Source organism: Camelus ferus, chromosome 25, assembly GCF_009834535.1.
Source record: "Camelus ferus isolate YT-003-E chromosome 25, BCGSAC_Cfer_1.0, whole genome shotgun sequence".
Lineage (NCBI taxonomy): Eukaryota > Metazoa > Chordata > Mammalia > Artiodactyla > Camelidae > Camelus > Camelus ferus.
The window spans coordinates 25759127-25783059 of record NC_045720.1 but is presented as its reverse complement, the minus strand read 5'-3'; the positions used below and the strand labels follow the sequence as shown (position 1 = coordinate 25783059).

Sequence of the window (23933 nt, the reverse complement as noted above, 5' to 3'; positions counted from 1 at the left end):
GGGGGTGCAGCCCATTTATTCTAAACGTTTAGCTGTATAAAGGTGATGCTGATTGTTAGAATGGTGAAGTTTGGCCAACCGAGTTAGAATGTAAGCTGAAAATGGTGATGGTGTGGAAGAAAATTAAACAATTTTTTAAAAGGGTGGGGGGCGAGTAATTTTATTGTTTTGGCAAAAAGCTTAAGTTCCTGAAAGATTTTTTCTGGAACCCATTATTTGTTATGATTAGTTCTTCAACTTCCTAACTAATTCAGACCTTTTCTTCAAATACATGAACAAATCGGTAATTCCAAGAAAGAGTTTATTTAATGCGTGGAAAAAACTGAAAGAGATATAAACAGATGTGAAAGAGAAAAACCAGATCTCACAGGAAACAAAACCAGGTGAATGTCTGTCAAGTGTCACTGCTCTTTCTTCTCTTAAAGGATAATAAAGTTGTACACTAAAGCCCAAATTACCTGACCTTATAGGACCAGATTCATGGAATGTCAAACTCTAACATCAGTTCATAATGCCACAGCGAACTTAGAACATAACGATTAATGCTTTATTGTACGAAGATGGTCTCATAATGCTTCCTAAGAAACATTTTTTCTAGTGGACTATGTTGCCTAAGACTGCAGTTTTACCTTAAAACTAATAACCTTTCCCTCCTTCCTCCACCGCCCCCCTCAACTCCAAGTTTCATGTGGATTGTGCCCCTCCCTCTAACACACACAGACTCACAGAAACTTTTTGACACACAGAAACTTTTTGACACTGCCCTCCTCGGTCCCCAAACTTTGAAAATCCAGCAAAGCCTCCCCTGGGCCATCCGTATCCCCTGCTCTGCCCTCGGGCCCCAGGCTCGGCCTTCTCCCTTTTCCACCCGCAGTCCTGAAAGTCCGGTTCGGTGGGGACCGGGCGGGGCGGGGTAGGGCGGGGCAGGCCTGCTCCACTGGGGTCGGGCGGGTGGGGGAGAGAGGATAGGGCTGGGCGGGCTTGCTAAAAAGCCGCCAGCTTTTCGAGGCTGCCTCTGTTTCAGAAATGAGGTATGTACTCTAGAAACTATGCTTGGCCCCTAACTGGCGTTCGGAAGCAATGAGAAAAACTTTTCAAAACTTTGGTCCAGCTTCTGCTCCCCCGACGCGTAGTTCCCGGATGGTCCGTCCCGGGGCCAAGCTTAGGACTTCCCCTCCCCCTCCCCGACTCCAGTGAGGCGCGCGGAGCCGCCGCCCCCGTGTCGGGTCGGACGCGCGGGCGGGCGCGCACCGAGCGGCCGCCGCGGCGGAAATTGTCGGCCTCCTCGGTGCCTGCCCCGCGGCAGCATGGACTACCTGACCACGTTCACGGGGAAGAGCGGGCGCCTTCTGCGGGGCACAGCCAACCGCCTGTGGGGGTTCGGGGGTGGCGGCGAAGCCCGGCAGGTGCGCTTCGAGGATTACCTGAGGGAGCCTGCCCAGGGGGACCCCGGGTGCGGGTCCCCGCCCCACCGGCCCCCGGCGCCGTCCAGCCCGGAGGGACCTGGTGAGCCCAGCCTTCCTTCGCGTCCCGCGCGGCCGACCCGGGCTGAGGGCTGGGGGGAGGCGGCGCTGCGTCGGGGTGCGGGGGGCGCGGGCCGGGCGTTGGCAGGTGTGCGGGGGGCGGCGGGCGGGGGGCGGGGCGGAGGACTCGCCCTGCTCTGGGGACGGAAGACTTTCTGCCCTCTGCGTCGGAGCTCTTCCTGCCCTGCTCTTCCTGCTTTCTTCACCTATAGTCGGCTTTTTTAACCCCGCCAACTCTTTCAAGGGTACGGTCCCTTCGTTTTTCCCTCACCCTGGGAGGCAGTTGAACCAATTATGACGCCCGTGCTTTTCATCTTCCAGATCATTAAGAACACCGAGCTCGGCTTGGTTTTGGTTTGGATCATTGTTTTTATTTGATGTTTGTCAGCTGTTAGAATTTGCATCAACACTTAATACGACTTCGGAAAAGAAAATGCTTCACTTACACAGGAACTCAGCGGATTTTTGTGTCGTGTACTTTGAAAGGCTGCGTGTTGCCTTGAGGTGGCAGAACCTAGAAACTTTTCTCAGTTACCATTTCTACTGCCTGTTATGTTGGTTTTCTTTCATCGCAGTGACGTTGTACCGTACCTAAAAAAAAAATCGGGTATAATGACATGATATTGATATCTTCTGGAATTTTTTTTAAGCGCATGCTGAAAAAGTAATGGCATAATGCATATGGTAACTTCTCCAGTGTCCTGGGCTTCCTCTGAGTTACTAAGTGGGAGATCTCTCCTAGTCACTTACATTTTATTTTTGTTATCTGTTTTAATATGCATTTTGGTGTTACGAGAATAAATATATGAGCATTAAGGAGTTTAGAAAATAGAGAAAAGTACAAAGAATATAAAGTCTATCCATAACAGCACATCCTGTCATTCACCTTAAAGCTCTGAAACAGTGAGGACCTCTACTGATCTGTGTGTGTAGATGTGTAATATTTCAGCTTTGAAGGAACTTGGATATTAAAGTTTAATTTTAGGATGACCCCTTTTATTAATTTTTCTTCATATTACATAAAATATTTTGTCTTCACAATTTCTGTTTATGGAATTAGAAAATAAAAAGGGATACTGTTTCTGCTTTGAAGGACATTAACCAGATGCAGAATCCTCTTAAAGGTGGGACCAGGGATGAGGACTATAACTTTAAAGTGTTTGAATAAAGGGTTTTTTTGTTTGTTTGTTTTTTGGTGTTTTCTTTTTTTTTTTTAATGAGTCGTCTTTTGTCTATTGAAAAGCAATTGAAATGTGGCCAGCCTCTAGGCAGTTGAAGAATTCAGAAGTATGTGGTATAACTTAACCAGGAGGGGATATGATCAATATTTTTATAAATATGCCCAAACATATACATTTGATTAATTCATTCAAAAACATTTATTGAGCACACTGCTATATCTGACACTCTTTTTCAGAGTTGCAACTTCAAAATACTATACAAATCCCTCTTCTGTTGAAGCTGCATTATGAATTCATGGCACATTTTTTAATATTCATGATGCCCCCAAATGTGTGACACAAGTCAAAGAGGCCTTGTGATGTCCTAGTTATGACTACAGTCGTGTGGGAAGGTAAATCCTAGCGTTAAGTTGCTGAAAGAATTTGTACAAGTTACTTAATCTCTAAGCCTATATTTTCTTATCTGTAAATGATGTTGATCGGATGATCTCAGACGTTCTCACCTCTCAAGCTCTTTTTCATTTGGAATAGAATTAGTGAAAATGATGGGTGGTAAAGCTAGAAAATAGCATTTGGAGGTAAAAACATTGTAAGTCTATAAAATTATGCCCAGAGAGTTCTGAAGGTAGTTCAAGAAATGAGTGCCTCAGAAATAATTCGATCACCCCGAACCATTCTTAAAATAAATATAACTTCCTAAATTGACTCCTTTGAGAGGCAACATGTGTATATACAGGTAACAAAAAAAAAAAAAGGGTTCTCACTAATTTGCCTGACATCCCTTGCCTGAGATGAAGACTTTTTTTACAGCTCCTACCAGACAGGTTTGGCTATAGGGTTTTTCTCTGTATTTGTGTCCTTCAGAATGAGTTAGTCTGTTTGAAGGATTTCTTCCGCCCTTTCTGCTTGTGACTGCCCTTATTTTGGATTTTTATAACAGCTGCTTAAGTTCCCTGTTGTCTGTCACCATTCTTTTAGTTCTTTAAACTGACTGGTGTAGCAGTGTATCTTGTGCACTTACACACTTGTAGATTGGCTGCATTTCAGGACTCCGTTTCTTGGTGATCTTGCTCCTCACTGTTTCATGATCAGTAATGATGTTGATAAAATAGCTTTACCATTGACAGTTTAAGGATAGACCAGATAAAACTTTGGTCATATGTTTCTGATTTCAGTCTGTAGATAAGCAAACCACTCATGGGACTGTGAACGCTAACTGATGCCTTTACTCCCCTCCACGGTGGCTGCTTTTGCTCTTACTAGCTTTCAGTGCTTGCTGACTCCAACATTAGAGTCCCCTCAAGGAAAACCATAATTGGGCCTTAGACACATTAAGGAGCTAATCACAACTACTCTAGTTAATAACAATTACAAAGAAAACATCTTATGATACAATTTTTGTTCCTGCTTAAAGAATAAAATATGTTCTGTCTCAAAAAAGATTTTTGGAACTTGAGTATAGCTCTTGTTTGGAGGCATGACCATAACCTATATCGGGTAGTGTATAAAAGTATTCACTTTACTAGATCACATGGCAATAACTAAGAAAGCAGATTCATTTAACATGTTAAGAGTCTCAACTTAAGTGTAATATAGTTTTTATCATAAACAGCCCTATTATGTCAGCTGTTTTCCCAGTTGGTTACAGCATACTTTAAACATATCTCATTCTTATTTAAATTTTCTTTTCATTTACTTTTTGCAGTTAAAAATGATATCTTTCTGAGAAATAGCAACAAGAATCAGTGCTGATAAAAACATTTTCTATGGGGCAGACACTAGCAAATACATTTATTTAATCCTAATAACAACTCTGTAAGATAGGTACTATTCTTATGCCGTTTTCCTGATGAAGAAACTGGGCCAGGCAGAGAAATAAGGGATATAGAATCCATTCGAGTGATATCTTCATATTTCTAAGAGTTCTGACCCTGTCACACAGGGGAAAAATGTGAGAGGAATGCGGAATTCTATCAGGTATGATGTTAGTTAAAACAAGTTAAATTATGTAAAGGATAGGATGAATTGTCATTGAAATCTCTTTAGAGTCAGGAGGATATTAAAATGATTAAACTGAAAATGCAAAATCCAATGAAGGTGTTAGAAAACTTTGATGTGTTTTACGTTGGAAATTGCAGATGCAGAGTATCTGGAACAGTTAGGTAGTAATTTATGTAGAACCCAGGGAAGACCAAATGCCTCTAAAGGACTTGTTGTACCAATTGTTGTAATATTAAAAAAAAAAAAAAAAAACCTCACTGTCATGAAAGAAGATAACCCTAGAATTCTGCAGTCTTAGTCTCATTTCCTAAGATGGGCCAGAGAGAAGAATCTCTTCTTGAAGACAACCTGCCTCTGCTCTTATGGTAACTCCTACTAAGTTTGAGTTCATGTTGTTCCCGTAGTCCATTGGTTTTCAAGCATGAAGTAGATTTGCCTATTTTAGAATTGCTTCATATCTCAGGATGGCTGAACTCAAGTTTTATATTATCTGTATTTTAGTACAAAACTGCCACTGAGTAGTGGAAGCTACAATAAAGCAGTGATTCTCAAGCATTAGTGTGCCTCAAAATCACCTGAAAGGCTTGTGAAAAATGTTGGACCTCTCCAACTAGCGTGTGTGAGTCGGTGCTTCTGAGTCAGGCCCGATAGTTTGCATTTCTAACAAGTTCTCAAGTGCCACACTTTGAGAATCTCTGTTTTCCTTAGTGGCTAAGTCTTTTATCCATGATGAGGTTAGAAGTGAATACAGAAATGATGAAATTTTTTAAAAGATTGGGATTAATATTTTTGTATTAACTTTAGGAATAATCAGTGTATTTGGTCTTTAAAATATTTGTTGTATTTCAGAGAATTAGGCCTATTAGAGTACAAACTAGTCTTACAAATCTAAAATGAATACTTGTGTAATTTTTTTTTGAGTGATTTTAAGGTTAAAGGTGCAAGTATTTGGCTAAATTTAGAAACTATTGGAATGTTTAAGAGAACTTAACATTCCTTATATTTAAACTTTTATTGTATTTACTAGAGTTAAGTTTTTAGAAAGATTTTCTTGTTAGAGGCAATTAAAGTGTTTTAAATAGAATATAGTAAATTTATAAATGCAAGTTAGTATATGTGAGAGATTTTACTTACTCAAGTTCATAAATAGGATTATTTAAGGATATTTAGTCTGGTTTTTTGTTTGAGTTGATTAAATATCAAAAGCACCTTAGAAAGTGTGTTAAAATTTACTAGACTTATAAATAGAATATACTTTATAGTTGAAGGCTTAAGGGAAAACTAGGGTATATATATTTGTCTGTCAGTAAATCAAACAATTAAAAAGCAGAGTAACTGCAAAGTTTTTTCTGTATATAAAGGCTCCCCTCATGGCCATTAGCAAATTTAAATTAAGAGGCTCTTGATACATTTTGTTGAACGAATGAATGAATGATGTTAATACCAAAAAGGGGCATGTTTTAAGGTCAAATTAATGTATTAGAGAAAGGCCAAAAATTTGTCTTTGTTTTCTAGCAATCAATGAAAAAAGAGAAATATGATCAGACATAAATCAGTGTCACTAAGATAAAGATAAACCTGTTGTTTACACAGGCAAGAGAAATATAACTTTCCCTGATTGTGAGAATAAAAAGAAAAAATTCTCATGGAATTCTAATATAACAAGAAGTAGCCTCACCATCTTTATGGTAAATAACAGATTCTAATTTCAAAAGCTATTTTTTAACACCATGCTTTAATGTAGTTCAGTGGTGTAGTAACAGAATACAAATTAGTAAATCAAGTCTGTACAGGGTGAAAGGAATTAATCTAAATATGCACTTATCTGATAGTTTGTCTTAACTGAAGGGTAGGTGCTAGGTTATAAACTATAGATTTTAGATCATATAGTCAAGATTTTGGATTTTCTGGAGAGTCTAATAGAATTTTCTCCAGTGATGGAAGTATTCTATATTGTCTTGCCCAGTATAGCAGCCACTGGGCAGATGTGGCTGTTGAGCACTTTCTGAAATGTGATGAGTGAACAACTGAATTGAGGAATCTGGGTTTAGATTCTATATCAACGTTGTCCAGGGTGGTAGCAGCTAGGCACATGAAACTGTTTTAGTTTAAATGACTTTAAATGAAAATTAAATTGAAAATTCAGTTTTCTCTCTCACTAGTTCTATTTCAAGTACTCAAAAGCCACAATGCTAGTGGCTGCCATGGCAGACAATGCAGATATAAATCAGTTCTGTTATTGCAGAAAGTTTCTTTGGACAGTATTGTTCTACAGTAGTGAGTCCCAACACTGGCAGTGTATTAGAATTCCCTGGGCAGATTTTTTTCGATTCTGATGGCAAGGCCCCACCATACCATGAGAACTCTAAAGTTTGGCAATAACCAAAGATATCATAAATCATAATCTGTTAAATTTAGGACTGCAACCAGTTTTAACTTTCTCAGGTGGCTCTGATGTGTAGGTAGGGTTAAAAACCATTGACTTTTTTGCTTAATAATGTTTCAGTCAAATTACTGCATCTTGATGAGTTTAGCAGGGTTTTTTGGGTTTTGTTTCTTTTTTTCCCCTCCATTTACAAGTACTTTGAGCACGTACTTGTGTTATGACTCAGGTTAAGAAAAGATATGCACATTTAAATTGTATGCCAACTTCCGGGTGGAATTGAGACCATAGAAAAACTGAGGTTACAATGAAAAGTTCCTGAAAGCAAGGCATGTTTATATGCTTGAGAAAGAATATTCATTTATCTATCAGATATTTAGCAAACATCTACTGTGTGTCATATATACTACTAGGTGCTGACTATATAGCATGGTTTCTCAACCTCAACAGTATTGATATTTTGTGACATAATTATTTTTGTGGGGGACTGTTATGTGTATTATTTAGGACACAATGTTTAGTATGACCCCTACCCACTAGATGCCTGTAATACTCCCCCATTGTGATAACCAAAATTGTGCCTTGGTTTTCTCAGTTGTAAAGTGGGGATAATAAGGATACCCACTTTATAACGTTGATGAATTAGGTAATGTAATGAATGTTAAGTGGTTAGACAGTGCCTGGCAATATACTAGGCACTTGATAAATGTTAACTATTATTTTGATTGTCAGATAAATCAGAAATATATGTGCATTTCTAAATAGTAGTAACTTTTGTGAGGAAGTGCAGGACCTCTTCTTTCCATACTCCCAGTCTTGAGTCATATTTGCTAACAACTGTCTTTAAAAGGGTATTATAAATTTACCATGTAAGAGACTGGACTAGGTAACAGCTGTGAGCACTTTTCAATCCTCAAATATTGTGATTCTATTTTCTTACTAGTAGAAGAGAATGATCAATGTATCTCGTTGTGCTCTGGTACTTAAATTTATGAACACATGTTTTAATATTGGTTATTAAAATAGTTTTAGAACTATTTTTATAATAGGTAAAATCATTATAGTATATTTTATACTATTAAATTATTAAAGTGAATACTTTCAGTTTGTTTCAAACTTTAAACTGCAGAAAGCTAGTATATTAGTTTTCTTGCTGTGAGCTGCACTCCATGGTGAACTTTTGAAAATGATCCAACAGTTGCAAATTTCATTTTTTAAATGTTTAATGAACTCTTAGGATATTATGAAACACAGATTGAAAAACTACTATTAGGGAAAGTAAATGTAGACAAATACTTACTCCTAAAATCAATTAAGAAGGGATATATACTATTAGTTAAAAGTAATCCAGAACTGTATTTTGCATTGCTTAAAAAGTTTAAGTTGCAAAATGAGGAAAGTGTTTTTGGCTCTCTCTGCTGTTTATGAAATAGCAGAAATGAATTACTGTTTAAAATTTAAAATAATTTTAATGTTTTATCACAAAAAATCAGATTTAAATATATTCTGTTCAATGAAGAAAAAATTAACAATATAGTGATAAGCAAAAATAATACATGTTTTTCCCTAAGAACGGTACCATTTTACATTTCCACCATAAATGTAGAAGAATGTCTCTTTCTGCAGCCAGTCTGTAGTCAGCTTTTGAATTTTAGTAAAGTGATAGGTGAGAAATGGTATCCCAGTGTAGTTTAAATTTCATTTTTCTAATTATAAGTTAGATGGAACACATTTTTTATGTTTAAGGGTCACTTTTACCTTCTCTTGTGAATTATATGATCATATCTTTTGCCTGTGTTTCCATCTGAATTTTCATCTTTTTTCTCCCTCAGTTTTTAAGAGTTCTTTAGATATTTAGGATATAAAATTAGGAGCTCTGTATGTATATATTTTTTACTTTGTTTACTTTTCTTTATTAAAAATGACTAAATTATGTACAGTTCAAGTTGTTGCTTCAAAACATTAATTCATTCTAATTGGATGCTTGTCATGATGTGTCAGGCTCTGTTAGGCACTGAGGAGGCATTGTGGAACAAATCAAGCAAGGTGTTTTGTAGTTGGCAGTTTAGTGGAAGAGATTAGAAAAACTGTCAGATACTGTAAAAGAGACAAGATGCTGTGTGACTAATAACAGTGGCTTGGGTTAGCTTGGGTGATCAGGAAGATTTTAGGACATTCTTTTTACGTGTTACAGAGCTAACTGATTTTTGGAGAATTCAGACTTGATTATTAATATTATTATTGGTAATGTTTCATTAGAACTAGTCATTCAACTGAGCTAATTAGGTAATATAAACAAACTCTACTATGGTCAAATGTCAATTAAAATTGAATAAAAGGAGAACAAGGAAATAGATGTTTTCTAGATCATTTATGCTTAGGTAGAACTAATCTTTCTTAGAAAATTATTGCCTTAATATTGTAATAATTAAGGGTGAATATAGCATTTTGCTGTGGTACTATCTTACTCAGTTTTGAGCTTTTAATTAGTTGTTTAGAGATTGATTTTATTTAAGATTGTTTAGATTGAGAGGAGTGACATTTTATCAATTCACTGCAATCTTTGCTACATGAAGTATAATGAGAAGGTTAACGCTAAGGCAAAATTTAAACTGAAACAGATACCATAAACTTGGTGTTCAAGTGAAATGTCTTGATAAGTGAAAAATAGTTGGCATTTATCTGAAATGAAATGCACAGAAGTGTGTTTATATGTGAAGGAGTATCTTAACCTACTACATGTTATATATAAGGAATTCAGTAATTTAATATTATTCCATAGGGAAGACTATATTATTATAGAAGTAGAGACATTTTCTTATGTGAGGATTAATGTTACATATTTCAGATTTGGTTTGGTTAATTATAATAATAATAATAAATCTTCAAATATAGTTTCTTACTATCAGGTTAGATATATTGAAAGATATGGTCCTTTATTTAGTTTTTAGTAACTTCCTTTATGCATTATGTTTTGAACTGACTTCCAGTTTTATAATGTTTCTTACTGGTCAATTTGTAAAGCAAGCAGGGAGGAAAGACATTTACTTTTTTTGACACTTGGTCATGTTTTAGAGCAGAGAATTCTAGATAGCAACCTGTATTACTAGTGAGTCTAGTAGATGTCTGCCTGAGCTCTATTTAGCAGTCCTTGACATCTTTGAAAGGAAAATGAATTTAATAAGAGTTTTACATCCTTTTTTTTTTCCCCAGACACTGGCCAAAAGAAGACCCTAGATAAGAAAGATGGGAGACGAATGTCTTTTCAGAAACCCAAAGGGACTATTGAGTATACGGTAAGTTAATTTGTTTTTTAAAGAGCTGATTTCTCTTTGTAATAGTCTTATTTGAAACATTCTTTATTTATAAATAAGACAAGAGTTGTTAATTGCCTTCTTTCAAAAATCTGTACTTCATTTTCAATAACTGTTGTATTAATAATAATACTTCAGTTCTTAATTGCATTTTAGGATTTTTTTCCTTAAAGAGTAATTTTATTAAGTGTGATGTAAAGATAATTATTCTAGCAAATTTAATTTAATAAGATGATAATTTACTGGGAGTCAAAGTTCCTGTGCTACAGTACTTTTTATTAGGTTAGGCTTTTTGGAAAATATTTACTTTCATTACCCCATATAATAGGATCATTGTGAGATCAAATGTGTGATAATATGAATGTAGTTTGTAAACTTCCATATGTTACTGCAAAAAAATTTTTTTTACAGAGAGCTTTTGCATACATTTATCTAAATAAGATAGATGAGAGATCATATCATTGCATAGGTGAGAAAGTTTGCACAGAGGAAGAGAGCAGAACTAGATTATTAAACCATGTCTTTTGGCATCAATTTGGTTTTACAAGACCATTAAAGAAAAATATGTATTTATTGTGTTTTTTTACCACCACATATGTATCTGCTTTTCCTGATTTTCCGAGTCTTACAGCCTAATTCAGAATGCCTTTTCAGTCCCATCCTCTTTTTGAAATTTAACCCTCGTTACTAGCCTTCCTAAAATCCCAAATTCATGTGTATACTCTTGATGGTTTAGGAGGAAGAGACAGTATCCCACAAATGTATTTTGTACTTTTCTGTGTCCTAATATGTCAGTTCTGTTCTCTTCACTTTGAAAGTTCTTTCCCTTCTGTCTACTTCTCAAATTCCTACCCCTTCTTCAAGATTTAGCTTTAAATATTTTCTATAAAGTATTTCCTGGACAATTTGGAGCAAATATGGAGCTCTGTCTGTACTCCTAACTTTCGTCACATCTGTTGTTTCATTTAAATTGCCCTTTGTCTTTTATATAACCTTTTTTGTCTTACTTATTTTCTGACTCAATTGTAACTCTCTTGTGCACTAAAACCACTTAGTTGTACTTCATTTTATTCTCTGCAGAGCTCTCATAATGCTTTATGTATCAGGAATGCCAAAGGAATATGTTCACTGGTCAAAACTTCTTTTCTTTTTCTTTCATGATAATTTGTAAAATCCTATGATTTAGGATTTCTATAAATATGATCAGCAGAATATACCAGTGATTCAGAAACAGATTCCTCAGCTTTGGTTCCAATATGTTTTCTAATTTGTACATTTAAATAATAGATTACATACATAAAGATCATTAGAAATAGCATTTTAATTAATATAGGAATACTATGCTAAAGCAGTTTCTAGAAGTTACATATTTTAGAAACTATTTCAGTGAACAATATGTTGATTTTAGGGCCTTTGTAAAATAAAAATCATTTGTTTGTGTTTTATAAGTTTTATTTTGTATTTTGAAATTGCTTGAAATAGAGGCAATGTAATTGTGATGTATTACGATAAAGTATATACTCTGTATCATAATAGGTGAGACACTTTGTTAACAATCAGAAAATTTCTCAAGCTATCCTATCTCCAAGATGGAAATACTACTTATTAATCAAATGTAAAATTGGTCCTCATAATTCAATTTTTCTGTTTTAACAGATTATTTTTTTTTCTTTTAAACAGGTTGAATCAAGGGATTCTTTGAATAGTATAGCCCTGAAATTTGATACAACACCCAACGAACTTGTTCAGTTAAATAAGTTATTCTCCCGAGCAGTTGTTACTGGACAGGTATCTTTTTTTAATGCATTGATGGTTAGAAGCATTCAGTTGTAAAACAGAAAGTATCCATTGAAATATAGTTAATAATACAAAAAAAATTTTTTTATTGAGTTACAGCCAGTTTACAATGTTGTGTCAATTTCTGGTGTACAGCACAATTTTTCAGTCATACATGAATATACATATATTCATTTTCATATTCTTTTTCACCATTAGCTACTACAAGATCTTAAATATATTTCCCTGTGCTATACAGTGTAAACTTATTTATCTATTCTATGCATACCTGTCAGTATCTACAAATCTCGAACTCCCAGTCTATCCCTTGCCACCCCTCTCACTGAATACAGAAAATTTAAGGAAAATAATTTTATGCTTGCTTTGAATGAATCATATTGACTCTAGAAGAGAAAAGTAACTTCACTTATACTCATGCAAATTTTTCTTAATACATATTGAAAATAATTGTGAATTGATTTTTGAAATAGTTTTAAAGACCTTTTAAAATATTCAAAGCAGTACATGTACATGACAGAAAATTCACACTTTTAAAAGGAAAGTTATCTCAGACTTAGTTTCCTTTTCCAGAAGCAACCACAGTTACCAGTTTATTATCTTCTTCCAAAAATATTTTAGCCTTTTTTTTTTTTTAATTTAACTCTGATTCTGGGAAAATGTTCTATTTAAGCACAACTTAATCTCAGACTTTTTCATGTATGTAGATTGTTGCACTGTATTAATATACAGGCATGCTTGGAAACATTGTGACCACTGCAGTAAAGCAAATTTCACAGTTAAAGTGAATAACAGAATTTTTTGGTTTCCCAGTGTATATGAAAGTTACATTTGCGCTATTCTGTAGTCCATTAAGTATGCAGTGGCATTATGTCTTTAGAAAAATACATACCTTAATTTAAAAATACTTTATTGCTGAAAAATGCTAACTATCATCTGAGCCTTCAGTGAATCATAATCTTTTTGCAGTAGTCACTGATCACAGATCTCCATAGCAAATATAATAATAATAAAAAAGTTTGAAATACTATAAGAATTACCAAAATGTAACACAGAGACACGAAGTGAGCAAATGCAGTCAGAAAAATGACAGTGATCGCTTTGCTCAACACAGGGTTGCCACAGGCCTTTAATTTGTAAAAAAAAATGCATTATCTGCAAAGCGCAGCAAGGTGACACACAGTAAAATGAAGTGTTCCTGTGTTATGGCTTAACTGGGCACAGCAAGCTTTAGACTTTCTACTTTTTTGCTATTGTAAACTTTGCTGTAGGGAACACTCCTGTTTCTGTCTCTTTTTATTTATATGTAAGTATAGCTATAGAGTAAAGTCCTAGACGTAAAATGGCTCAGTTAAAGGTTATCTGCATTTTTAAGTTTTTCTAGCTGTTGCCAGATTGCCCTTTAAGAGGAGCACCTGTAATGTATAAGAATTGTTTTTTTCCCCTCACTGTTGCCTAAAGTATGTATTATCAAATTTGTCTAAATTAAATTTAAATATCTTTTTTTACTTTGTTATAGTTATTTTGATAATAATTCTTTTAATCTGAAGGTTTTAATATTTTAAATTTATTTCTGAAGGTTGTTAATGGTACTTGCTTAGAGAACACCATCTGATTACTAATATTTTAGTTTGACTAAATCTTCATGTGAATATTTTCTTACAGGTTTTATATGTTCCTGATCCTGAATATGTCTCCAGTGTTGAGAGCTCTCCATCTTTAAGCCCCATAAGTCCTCTGTCACCAACATCATCTGAGGCAGAATTTGATAAGACCACTGTAAGTTTCCCTACTTTTAAAAGCTATCTGGCAATGTCACTGTATATGTATATAACATATTTTTAATCCTACTTTGACTATGGTTCGAGTGAAATTTTACCTTTTTGTTTTGTTAATTAAATTTGTAAATTCCAGTTTTTAAAATGGAATATTCTTTATTAAATTAGACCACTTAAATTGACTTACTATTGGTGGTGGTAGTGGTCCAAAGATATTCATCAGCCTTCTTATAAATTTCATATAATAATTTAACTAAGGAGTTTTACCTAACAAACAAATGTAGCATGATAGGAAGTCCATGTCCAATTTGATTTTTATTTCAGTTTCTATAAATATTTATATAATACTGAAAACTATTGCATTCATTTTTGACACACTGACTTTTAAAAAATTATTATCATCTTAGTCATTCTTCAGAATATTAATTCAAAGTAACTGATAGTGGATTAACTTGTCTAGCATTTTTAAGGAATGAATATTCTATATAAGTTACATTTTACAAATGAATTCCAAGGAACAAAACTTTAATAATTTTGATTAAAATCTCTGAAAGGAATTATGATCTTTGTGCCTTTCCTGTGTAAATACTAGCCATAATTTCCCATTTTCATAATGATCTGATGATTAGGTTTTCATGTAAAATGCTGTTGCTCCATTAACTGGCTAGACTCCTGTGGAAAATTCTTCTGTGTTGCTGTGCTGACTTTAAGAGACATCCTCTTCTCTGCCCCAGTTTGTACTCAAAGTTTAGGATACCAGATGGCAAATTGGTAACGAAACACAAATTATTGTTAATTTGACTATAAATTATTAGGCATTGTTAGTTTCAAAGTTTGAGTATTAGACTAGTTTCAATTCTTTTATGGAGTAAAGGACATGATATTATTGATAACTTTTTTTATCCTTGCCTATGGACTTTTTTCTGTGTGTTTGTATGTGTGAGACAGAGAAAGAGAGAAAGAAGTAGGGTGTTTTTCAAATTTTATTTGTCAGTATCTTATTTTTATAAAAAATAACAACACTGTATTTTAGAATGCAGTCACATGAAAGGAATGTATTAAATTTATTCTTATCATTGATGAGAATGGAAGTCAGGTTCTCATGATCTATTACTGGACCAAATGTTGCAGGAATACCTTTTTGAACGTGGCCATGCCGTTTTCCTGTGGGGCTTACAAAGAGATGTACTTAGAACAGGCAGTGACAAAGGAGAGCAATGTAGCCTTGGGTTAATTTAGCTTGTGTTCCAAACCCTGGAGCAGAATTGTGAAAAGCTAAACTACAGTATCTTGCCTGACTAGAAATTTGTGGGGTCCTTTTCTGTTCCTCTGCTTTAACCCAAATCTGCCTACCAAATGGCTTTATTGAAAGCATAAAGATCAAAGAGTGCTGAACAGCAGTTCAAGGGAGACTTGAAAATGCTGTCTTCTTCACTTTTGCCATGTTGGTGAAAGAGGAGAAGAGAATAATAAAGTCAGATGAATGACTTTTTAACTGTCAGTGACTCACTGCTGTCAAAGATGGCCCCAAATGGCCTCTAATATGACCAGTTATATGAATGAAATCTTTCTCCCTGAAATGGATCTAGGTAAAAGGTAAGAAACATAAAAGTTCTTGAAGTTCCCTTTACCTCGATAGCTATCACCTGCTGATTGTGGGAAATAGTTAGAAATAATTCTTTTGCACAGTAATTTTATAAACTTTAGTTGTATCTTTTTTTACCTGGAAATATTTTTATTACTGGACTTTAAGATAATAGTACCCTATAAGTTTCCATATACAGTATCTCAAATATTTGTCTCCTATTCTCTGTATAAGTTCCTTAGAAGCAAAGATCTTACGCTTTATTAGATATAATTTATATTTGTATTCAAATAATATTTATTGGTATTACTATATGTTTTTCCTAGAAATTGTCAAGAGTTTATATTTCTAATATTCTAATTGGTTTCCTGAATGTTTTCTTTGTAATGGCTTACTTGTAAGGCTAAAAATGTTATGTTCCTGGCTTTGTTAGCATAAAGGATCTCAATGGGGTTTTTTTTTTAATATTTTATTTTTACGTAAAACATGATCTTTGAGAATTATCAGAGTCAAACAATCCCCCCCTTTTATCATATATTGATGAACATAGAAGGTTGAACCAAAGTGAGAGTAACATGCTAAAGAGCTAAAATATACCATGTATCAGGTTAAATTCTAAGCAATTTAAAAGAATTTTCTTTTCCTAACTTCAATCTTATGAGACAAGCACCTGGCTTGGCTGTCTTCGTTTTTCCTTCTAGATGCATTCTACACTCTTCTGTCCCCTTTGGGTGTTAGAGTTCATTAAGGGGCTCCCTTGACCTTTTATTTCTGTTGGTGTTGGTCTTTCAAGAGCATTGGCAGAAGACGAGAGGAACGAGTAGGGGTATATTTATTCTCCTAGCTCACTTCCTGCAGGGTCATGCCAGAGTGGCTGCATTCTCCAGCAGCTCCTCTCTTATCAGATGGCCCTTTCCACAGAGCCCTCTCTGTCTCTAGGTTTAGGCTCTCTCTTTCCCTTACGTCTTTGGGCCTGTGGGCCATAGATAATGAAGCCTCTGTTGTTTGCCCTGATTTTTTGTACACGCTGTGTACCTTTGTGAATAGTTCCATTATTAAATTCTCCTAAAATCACTCAAATTGGGTGCCATCTGTATATTCCAGTAAAGTAAGATACAGTTCTTATTTTACAGATGAGGAAATGGAGGGAGAGAAGTTAAGTAATTTGTGTCCATCACTCAATTTGCTAGTGGCTGAATTAGGATTTCAATTCAGGTAGTCTGAGTCCAGAGCCTGCATTTTGTATTACACTTCATAGCTGGAAATTGACAAGTCAGAAACTACTATTTCTTAGTAAATAATTAGACTCAACCCCAAAAGATAATATTTAATCATTGTGAGCTGCCACTTTTGCATTATCATCATTTTGTAAGATTCTTTTAATCTAACATTCTTTTGTAAATATAGAACCTTTTTTTTTTAGTTTGTCTCCTTTGGTTTCTCCTCTCTGCACTCTAAATTTACTTATTATGCTAATGCCATTTTAGATTAGAACCACTAGTGTGATATATTCAGAATGAAATTCAGAGGAAAAATGTTTAAAATAAGTGATGTGGAAAAGTGAAATAATTTTAAATAGTTTTATTTCTGCTTATGTTAATATACTCCACTGAAGGATGGGATAGCAGATAGTTGTATTCTCTTTAATATAAAACGCTGTTTTGTATACTCTAAGAGATAATAAGGAAAGTAGAGTACTTATAATGTAAGAAAGCATAATTTTGAAATTATATTTCACAGTGGTTAGAAAATACAATTTTGAAAAAAATACTATTGAAAGATCTATAGAAGACCTAGAAATTCTTACAAGAAAAAATATATAAAATATTAATAGTTTAGGCACACTAAAAGCTTCTTTTTTAAGCATAGACAATTATGCTGCTACAGTTACTATTAATACTTAAAAAGTACTTCCTATGCATGTATTAATGAGGAAACTGAGGCATAGAGAGAATGAGTAATTTACACAAGACCCCCTAGTTAATGAATGGTAGAGCTGAGATTTAAACCCTGACAGCCCGCATCCAGGTTTTGTGTTGTGTTTTTAACTACCTTTGAACTGCCCTATTGACGAAATGGTGAGGATTAGCAGTACAAATCAGATTCTCTGTGACAGAGACATTCGATCAAAAACTAAAATACATATGTCAAAAATAGTAGAAACTAGAAAATTTGTAGTAAAGAACTATCTGGAAGTAATGTAGGAAATTTTTGCTTACCAAAGCAAAAATAAAAGTAAAGCAGACAATTCAGAAGTATTGTTAAAATGATTAAAAGGTGAAGAGAAGCATTGCTTTCTTTTCTCCTATACTTTCAATATTTAAGATTTTCTGGACTTTTTAATATATTGTGCTTCTGTTTGTGTAACTTAAAAATTATTACTTCCTTGTATTAGTTTCCTAGGGCTGCTATGACAAAGGATCACAAAATGGATTTAAATCAGTTCTGGAGACCACATCTGGAAAGAATCAAGCTGTTGGCAGGGTTATGCCCCTGTGGGAGAGCATCCTTTCTTGCCTCTTCTGGCATAATGGTGTTCGCTGGCAGTCCTTGTCATTCCTTGTCTTGTTAGACATATCACTTCAGTTTCTGCCTTTGTAGTCACATGACTGTCTTCTCCCTGTGTGTTTGTGTCTTTACATAGTGGTCTCCTCTTCATGTAAGGAAACCAGTTAAATTGGATTAAGGGGACCCTCCTCTGGTATTACCAGCTTTACTGATTTTGTCTATGAAAAATCGATTTTCAAATAAGGTCACATTCTGAAATAGGGGTTTAGGACTTCAGCATATTTTCTTGGGTGAACCCATAACATTGTCTTCTATAAAATTTCAAGAGAATTACATAATTACATAATTTAATTTAAAGGGAACTTCAGAGGATTTTATAACTCTAGCAAATGAAGTTTTTTTTTAAAGACATTCAGTGAATATTTTCTTCAGGCATAGATAAAATGATATATAAAAGAGTGGTGTTAATTTCTTACAGAGTTTTGGGGAGCTTGAGAATAGTTGTGAAATCTAGTAAGATAAACTTCCATTTTAATCATACTAATCACATAATTTATTGACATCTTGAATTTGTTTATCTGTATACCTGAAAACATTAAAGTAATAGTAAATGTGTAGGAAAAAATTTAATTTAATAAAATTTAATTTAAAAATTTAGTTAGAAATATCAGTATAGTTTTAAGAGGTTAAATACTGCATATACTTCAAGAATTGTTCTCACATGTCATCCTTAAACTAGTCACAAACATACCTCTTCTCTATCCCTCCCTCCCTACTTTCCCCTCCTTTCTGAGTATATAATATGTATTTAAATTTAAAATAAATTTAAAATCACTAAAATGTGTAACAGATAAAATGCATTTTATACGTTATATATACTAAATACATAAATTATAATTTTAACTTTCATGCTTTTAAGCCTAAATTTTCATATGTAAATTTATATATACTTATTATATAGTAAATGTAAACTTACAGTACATATATTAAAATAAAGTTAAATAACTATAAATACCATATGTATAAATAACACATAAATTGTGTATTATCTATATATTGTGTAATATAATTTAGCTTTGGTGCTTTTAAACTTAATTTAAATACCAGCAGTTTATTGGGAAGTTATAACTTTTTAATTCATGTACTTTTTAAATGATGGTGCTATAATTATACCTTGGTCTTATGTTCTCAGAACAAAATTTTATATTTCAAATACGTGAAAAAATAGTAGGACTTTGTATTTATGTGGATTTTAGGAAAGCAATTCTTTATATAAAAGAAATCTCTGTATTTGTAACAACACAAATAAATGGTTAAGTCACTGGATGAGAATTTTTTCCTAGATTCTGAATGGAAACATCATTTTCATAACTAGAATTTAAAAACTGATTCTTCTTTTCTTTTTAACATGGTTGCTAAATAGCCCAGAGCTAGATCCAAAACCCAAGGTACAGCACTTAAAATTGCATTTTATTTTTCCTTCACTCTGATATTTTTGGGTTTTTATTTGTATTGTATTTTATTCTGTGTATTGGTTTCAAGAGCCTCCAATTCTTAAGAAGCAGAATTTAAGTAAATTCTGAGAGTGATAATTAAACACAATAATTTATAGGAAATAAATTGTACCCATCATATCTATCGGACTGAATGAAGAAACATAATACACATTGCTTTAAAACTAAACATTTTCTTTTAGATCACATATTATGTATGTTGTAGGAAATAAACATAAATGTTGATATTTCTGCACCTGTGTGGTTTTTCCTCCTCAAATTTCCTATGCCTTACCTATATATTACCAGAGAACATTTCTACATATTTTCCATCACAAAGAGCCAAATACTCAATAAAGCCAAAGCAAGGTGGGAAATGGAGCGTTTTGAGATGCTTATTAGTTTATGGTAATGATTTATAATATTATACAAATTATACCATATAATATTTAATCATATTGTATAAAGATGACTGTGAGTCAGCCTTTTTGGGTCACTTGTCCTAGCATTGCTTTGCTTTTGCACATTTGAACATTTGAGGTGATAATTGAGACTCGATGGATAGATGTTTATAGTTCTGTATTTTTAAGGACCTATCACTAGCAGCTACAGCAAAATTGCGTAAGGAAGTTTCAGAAAACACTATCAAATAAGCTGCGAAATCACTTAATTAAGAAACAGTCTATAAATTCACAGAGATACAGAGTTGCTGATACTTTGGATTTTGTGATACTTTGGATTTTGTACCTGTATTTAAGTTATAATGAGGTCTCATTATGATTCCTCTGAAGAACTTTAATCTTTTTTAAACTCTTTCGTTCGGTACTTGGAGCATTTGCTAAGCTAATCTCATGTATTCTTTTTAATAGGGTAACATGTTAAATCGGGATTGCTATAGATACTGAGTTGTAGAATTTGAGACTTTGAGGGAACCTCAGAGACATGTTGTTCAACGAGGTATATCTTTATTTGAGGAAGGCATTTGACAATTGACCTTTTTTAGTTTTTGTGAGTAATACGGTTATATAGAAGATAATGTTGTCACCTTATTTGGGGGTAACTGAACAGTCATAAACAAAATTTGTTTACAGCTTTGTGCCACCTTGCAAGGGGCCTTCTGATGACTCTGTATTGGCTCTTTTTTCTCTCTGCACACTTATCATTTAGAAGAATATTTGAAGTGGAAAGTATGAAATACTGCAGTTTAGCTCACTAGTTCCTGTGCTGACAGCATGAGCTTGTGTCTCACTTACTTGTTGGGCAGGTGACTGAATTTGGCTGCCAAGCCTAAGTTTCCTTAAAATTAAGGTAATAGTATGTACCTTATGAGTGATTTGGAAGTAAAATGGTCTCTATAACACACTTAAATATAAAGGTATTCATAAATATCAATTAATGTTATGATTAATAGCCCTTATTTAATTATCTGTGCAAAATGAATTTATATATGATACAAAGCTCTTACAAAACTCTTAGATATAGTAACTACCAAAGACAACAGGATGAATATAAAATTAATTTGCATCATAAAATGATTGAGAAAAACTTTGTTAATAGATAATAATGACTTGATTCAGGAGCAACTGAATGTGTGTGTGTGCGTGTGTGTATACTCAGTGTATGTTTGAGGTGGGAGTACAAGAGATACAGTTTTCAACATCCTCCAGATAATTCATCCCTATTAAAAAATCATTGAAAATCTAAGTTTTAGCTGTGCTAGAAATCTTTACAAAATGTTAAATCAATGCCATACTTTCATATATATTTTTACATAAGGATGTTTTGAGCTGATCTCTAGAATGCGTTGAGAAGGAAAAGCTCTTATTGGAGAAAGCTGTTCATTTGGCTTTAATAATGTGCTTGTTTTTATTTAGTTTTCTGAAATGCCTTTATCTTATTTGTTTGTTTGTTTGTTTGTTTATTTATTTATTCTAAGAATCCTGATGTCCACCCGAAGGAAGCAACTCCCTCATCTACTTCTGCTGGTATTCGACCTGCACGAGTTGTATCTTCGACCTCTGAGGAGGAAGAAGCATTTACTGAGAAATTTCTTAAAATTAATTGCCGATATATTACTAGTGGCAAGGTAATGAATAACACTTTAGAAAAAACTTTTAAGCATGCTTTATCTATTACTAAAATATGATAGCTTGGCATTTACATGTTCAGACATCAACATCAGCACATGGTGATCAATTTAAAGTAATTTTGTGAAATAGGCAGTCCTTTTCCTTTTAAACAGGGGGAAAAAAAAAAAGAGCTTACAGGAAAGGCTAATAAATCCAAAGTGTCTATCATGGCCAGAATTCAAACCCCGTTTGGAATTATATGTTTCATCTACCACACCTTGCTGCTTTTCCTAAGCAGAGAACTTCTAGTCTGCAAAGGGAATTACAGTAAAGTGACAGAGAGTTCAAAATAAACTCCAGGTGTTGCTTAGAAAGTAACTGTAGCATGATGCCATCTTGAGAGGTCACACATGAGAACCATTACTTCATAGTCATAACTCATAAATTATGGGTATTTGAGAGACAGATGTGTAGTGCTATACATTTCCCCCCATGTACTGTTTTAACTGCATTCACAGTCTTGATAATGGTGTATTTTCATTTTCATTCAGTTCATAATATTTTCCCTTTATTTCTTCTTTGGCCCAGGGAATATTTAAAAGTATTCAAGTTAATTTCCAGATATTTGGGGATCTTCTAGATACTTGTTACTGATTTCTGTTTTTCCATGTGGTTGGAGAACATGCTACTGTTTGAAGGCTTAATTTATTAAGACTTGTTTTATGGTCCAGAAATGTGGTATAGCTTGATAAACGTTACTGTGGACACTTGAAAAGAGTGTATGTTCTGCTGTTGTTGGGAGGAATAGTCTGTAAATGTCAGTTAAGTCAAACTGAGTGTTAGTGTTGTTCCTCTTTATCCCTACTGATTTTCTTTTTGTTCTGTCAGTTATTGACAGAAACGTTGAAATATCTCACTGTAATTGTGGATATGTCTGTTTCTCCTTTTAGCTCTATCAGTTTTTGTTTTGTGTATTTGGAAACTGTTGTAAGATTATAAAACTGTTTGGGATCCTTATATTGTCTTGATGAACTGACTTGTTTAACTATGAAAGACTTTATTCTTGTTAATATTCTTTGCTATGAAATATGCATTGATGTATACAAATATAGTCACTTTAGCTTCCTTTTGATTAGTTCTTAGTTGGTTTATCTCTTCTATTTTTTTACTTTTAGCTTGCGTCTTATATTTGAAGTGAATTTCCATAGTTCCCATCAAAATTCACTCTTTGTGTCAGACACTCTATGGGTTTTGACAGATGTATAGTGACATTTATCCGCCATTACAGTATCATACACAAGAGTTTCATTGCCCCAGAATCCTCGGTGCTTTCCCTGTTCATCCATTCCTCCCTCTGAACCCCTGAAAACTACTGATCTTTTTATTGTCTTCCTAGTTTTCCCTTTTTCAGAGTGTCATATAATTAGAATCATAAACTATGATGTATGATTTCAGATTGGTTTCTTTCACTTGGCAGTAGGCATTTAAGAGTGTTCCATGTCTCTCATGGCTTGACAGCTCACTTCTTTTTTCACTGAAAAATATTCCATTGTGTGGATGTTTATCCATTCATCTACTGAAGGACATCTTGGTTGCTACCAAGTTTGGACACTTACGTATACAGCTGCTACAGACATTAAAGCACAGGTTTTGTGTAGACGTAAGTTTTTACTTCTTTTGGTTAAATATTAAGGAGTGTAATTGCTCGATCATGTAGTAAGACTGTGTTTAGCTTTGTAAGAAACTACCAAACTGCCTTCCAGAGTCACTGTATAATTTTGCATTCCTACCAGCAATCACTCAGTTACTGTTGTTTCACATCCTCACCAACATTTGCTGTTAGTGTTTTAGATTTTAGCCGGGCTTGTTGGTCTTTAGTGGTAACTTGTTTTAATTTGCTTTTCCCTTATGACTCATTTGTTTACTTGCTATTCATGTATCTTTGGCATTTTCTTTAATTTTGAAGACTGTTTTCACGAGGCATAGAATTTTAGGTTGACAGAGTTTTCTTTTTCAGAATAAAGATGTTTCTTTTAGAACTACTGTTTTCTGGATTGCAGTGTTTCTGAAGAGAAGTCTATTATTTTTTCTTTATGTTGCTTTGGTCGCCTTTATTACTGATTTTGAGCAATTTGATTATGGTGTAAGGGCCTTAGTGTGTTTTTTGTATTTTTCTTGGGATTCATTCAGCTTCTTAGATCTATAGGTTTATAGTTTTCTTCAAATTTGGAAAATTTTTGGCCCTGTTTCTTCCATAATTTTATTCTCCCTTGTCCTCTCTTTGGAAACTTCATTTATGCATAT

General features: G+C 34.0%; 1 protein-coding gene across 8 annotated transcripts in view; it reads left to right on the top strand.

The window, feature by feature from the left end:
• OXR1 (oxidation resistance 1) overlaps positions 1 to 23933 on the top strand; it is a 302119-nt gene that overhangs the window by 229031 nt on the left and 49155 nt on the right. For 4 of the 8 annotated variants that reach the window (XM_014562929.2, XM_032467912.1, XM_014562928.2 and 1 more), the window contains 4 exons: positions 10302 to 10384; positions 12083 to 12190; positions 13862 to 13975; positions 21497 to 21646. In XM_014562929.2, the coding sequence (XP_014418415.1) occupies positions 10302 to 10384; positions 12083 to 12190; positions 13862 to 13975; positions 21497 to 21646 (455 nt within the window). Of the gene's footprint in view, positions 1 to 1180; positions 1507 to 2966; positions 3097 to 10301; positions 10385 to 12082; positions 12191 to 13861; positions 13976 to 21496; positions 21647 to 23933 lie in introns of those variants that run through there. The other 4 variants (XM_032467911.1, XM_032467910.1, XM_032467914.1 and 1 more) reach the window with 3 other exon arrangements.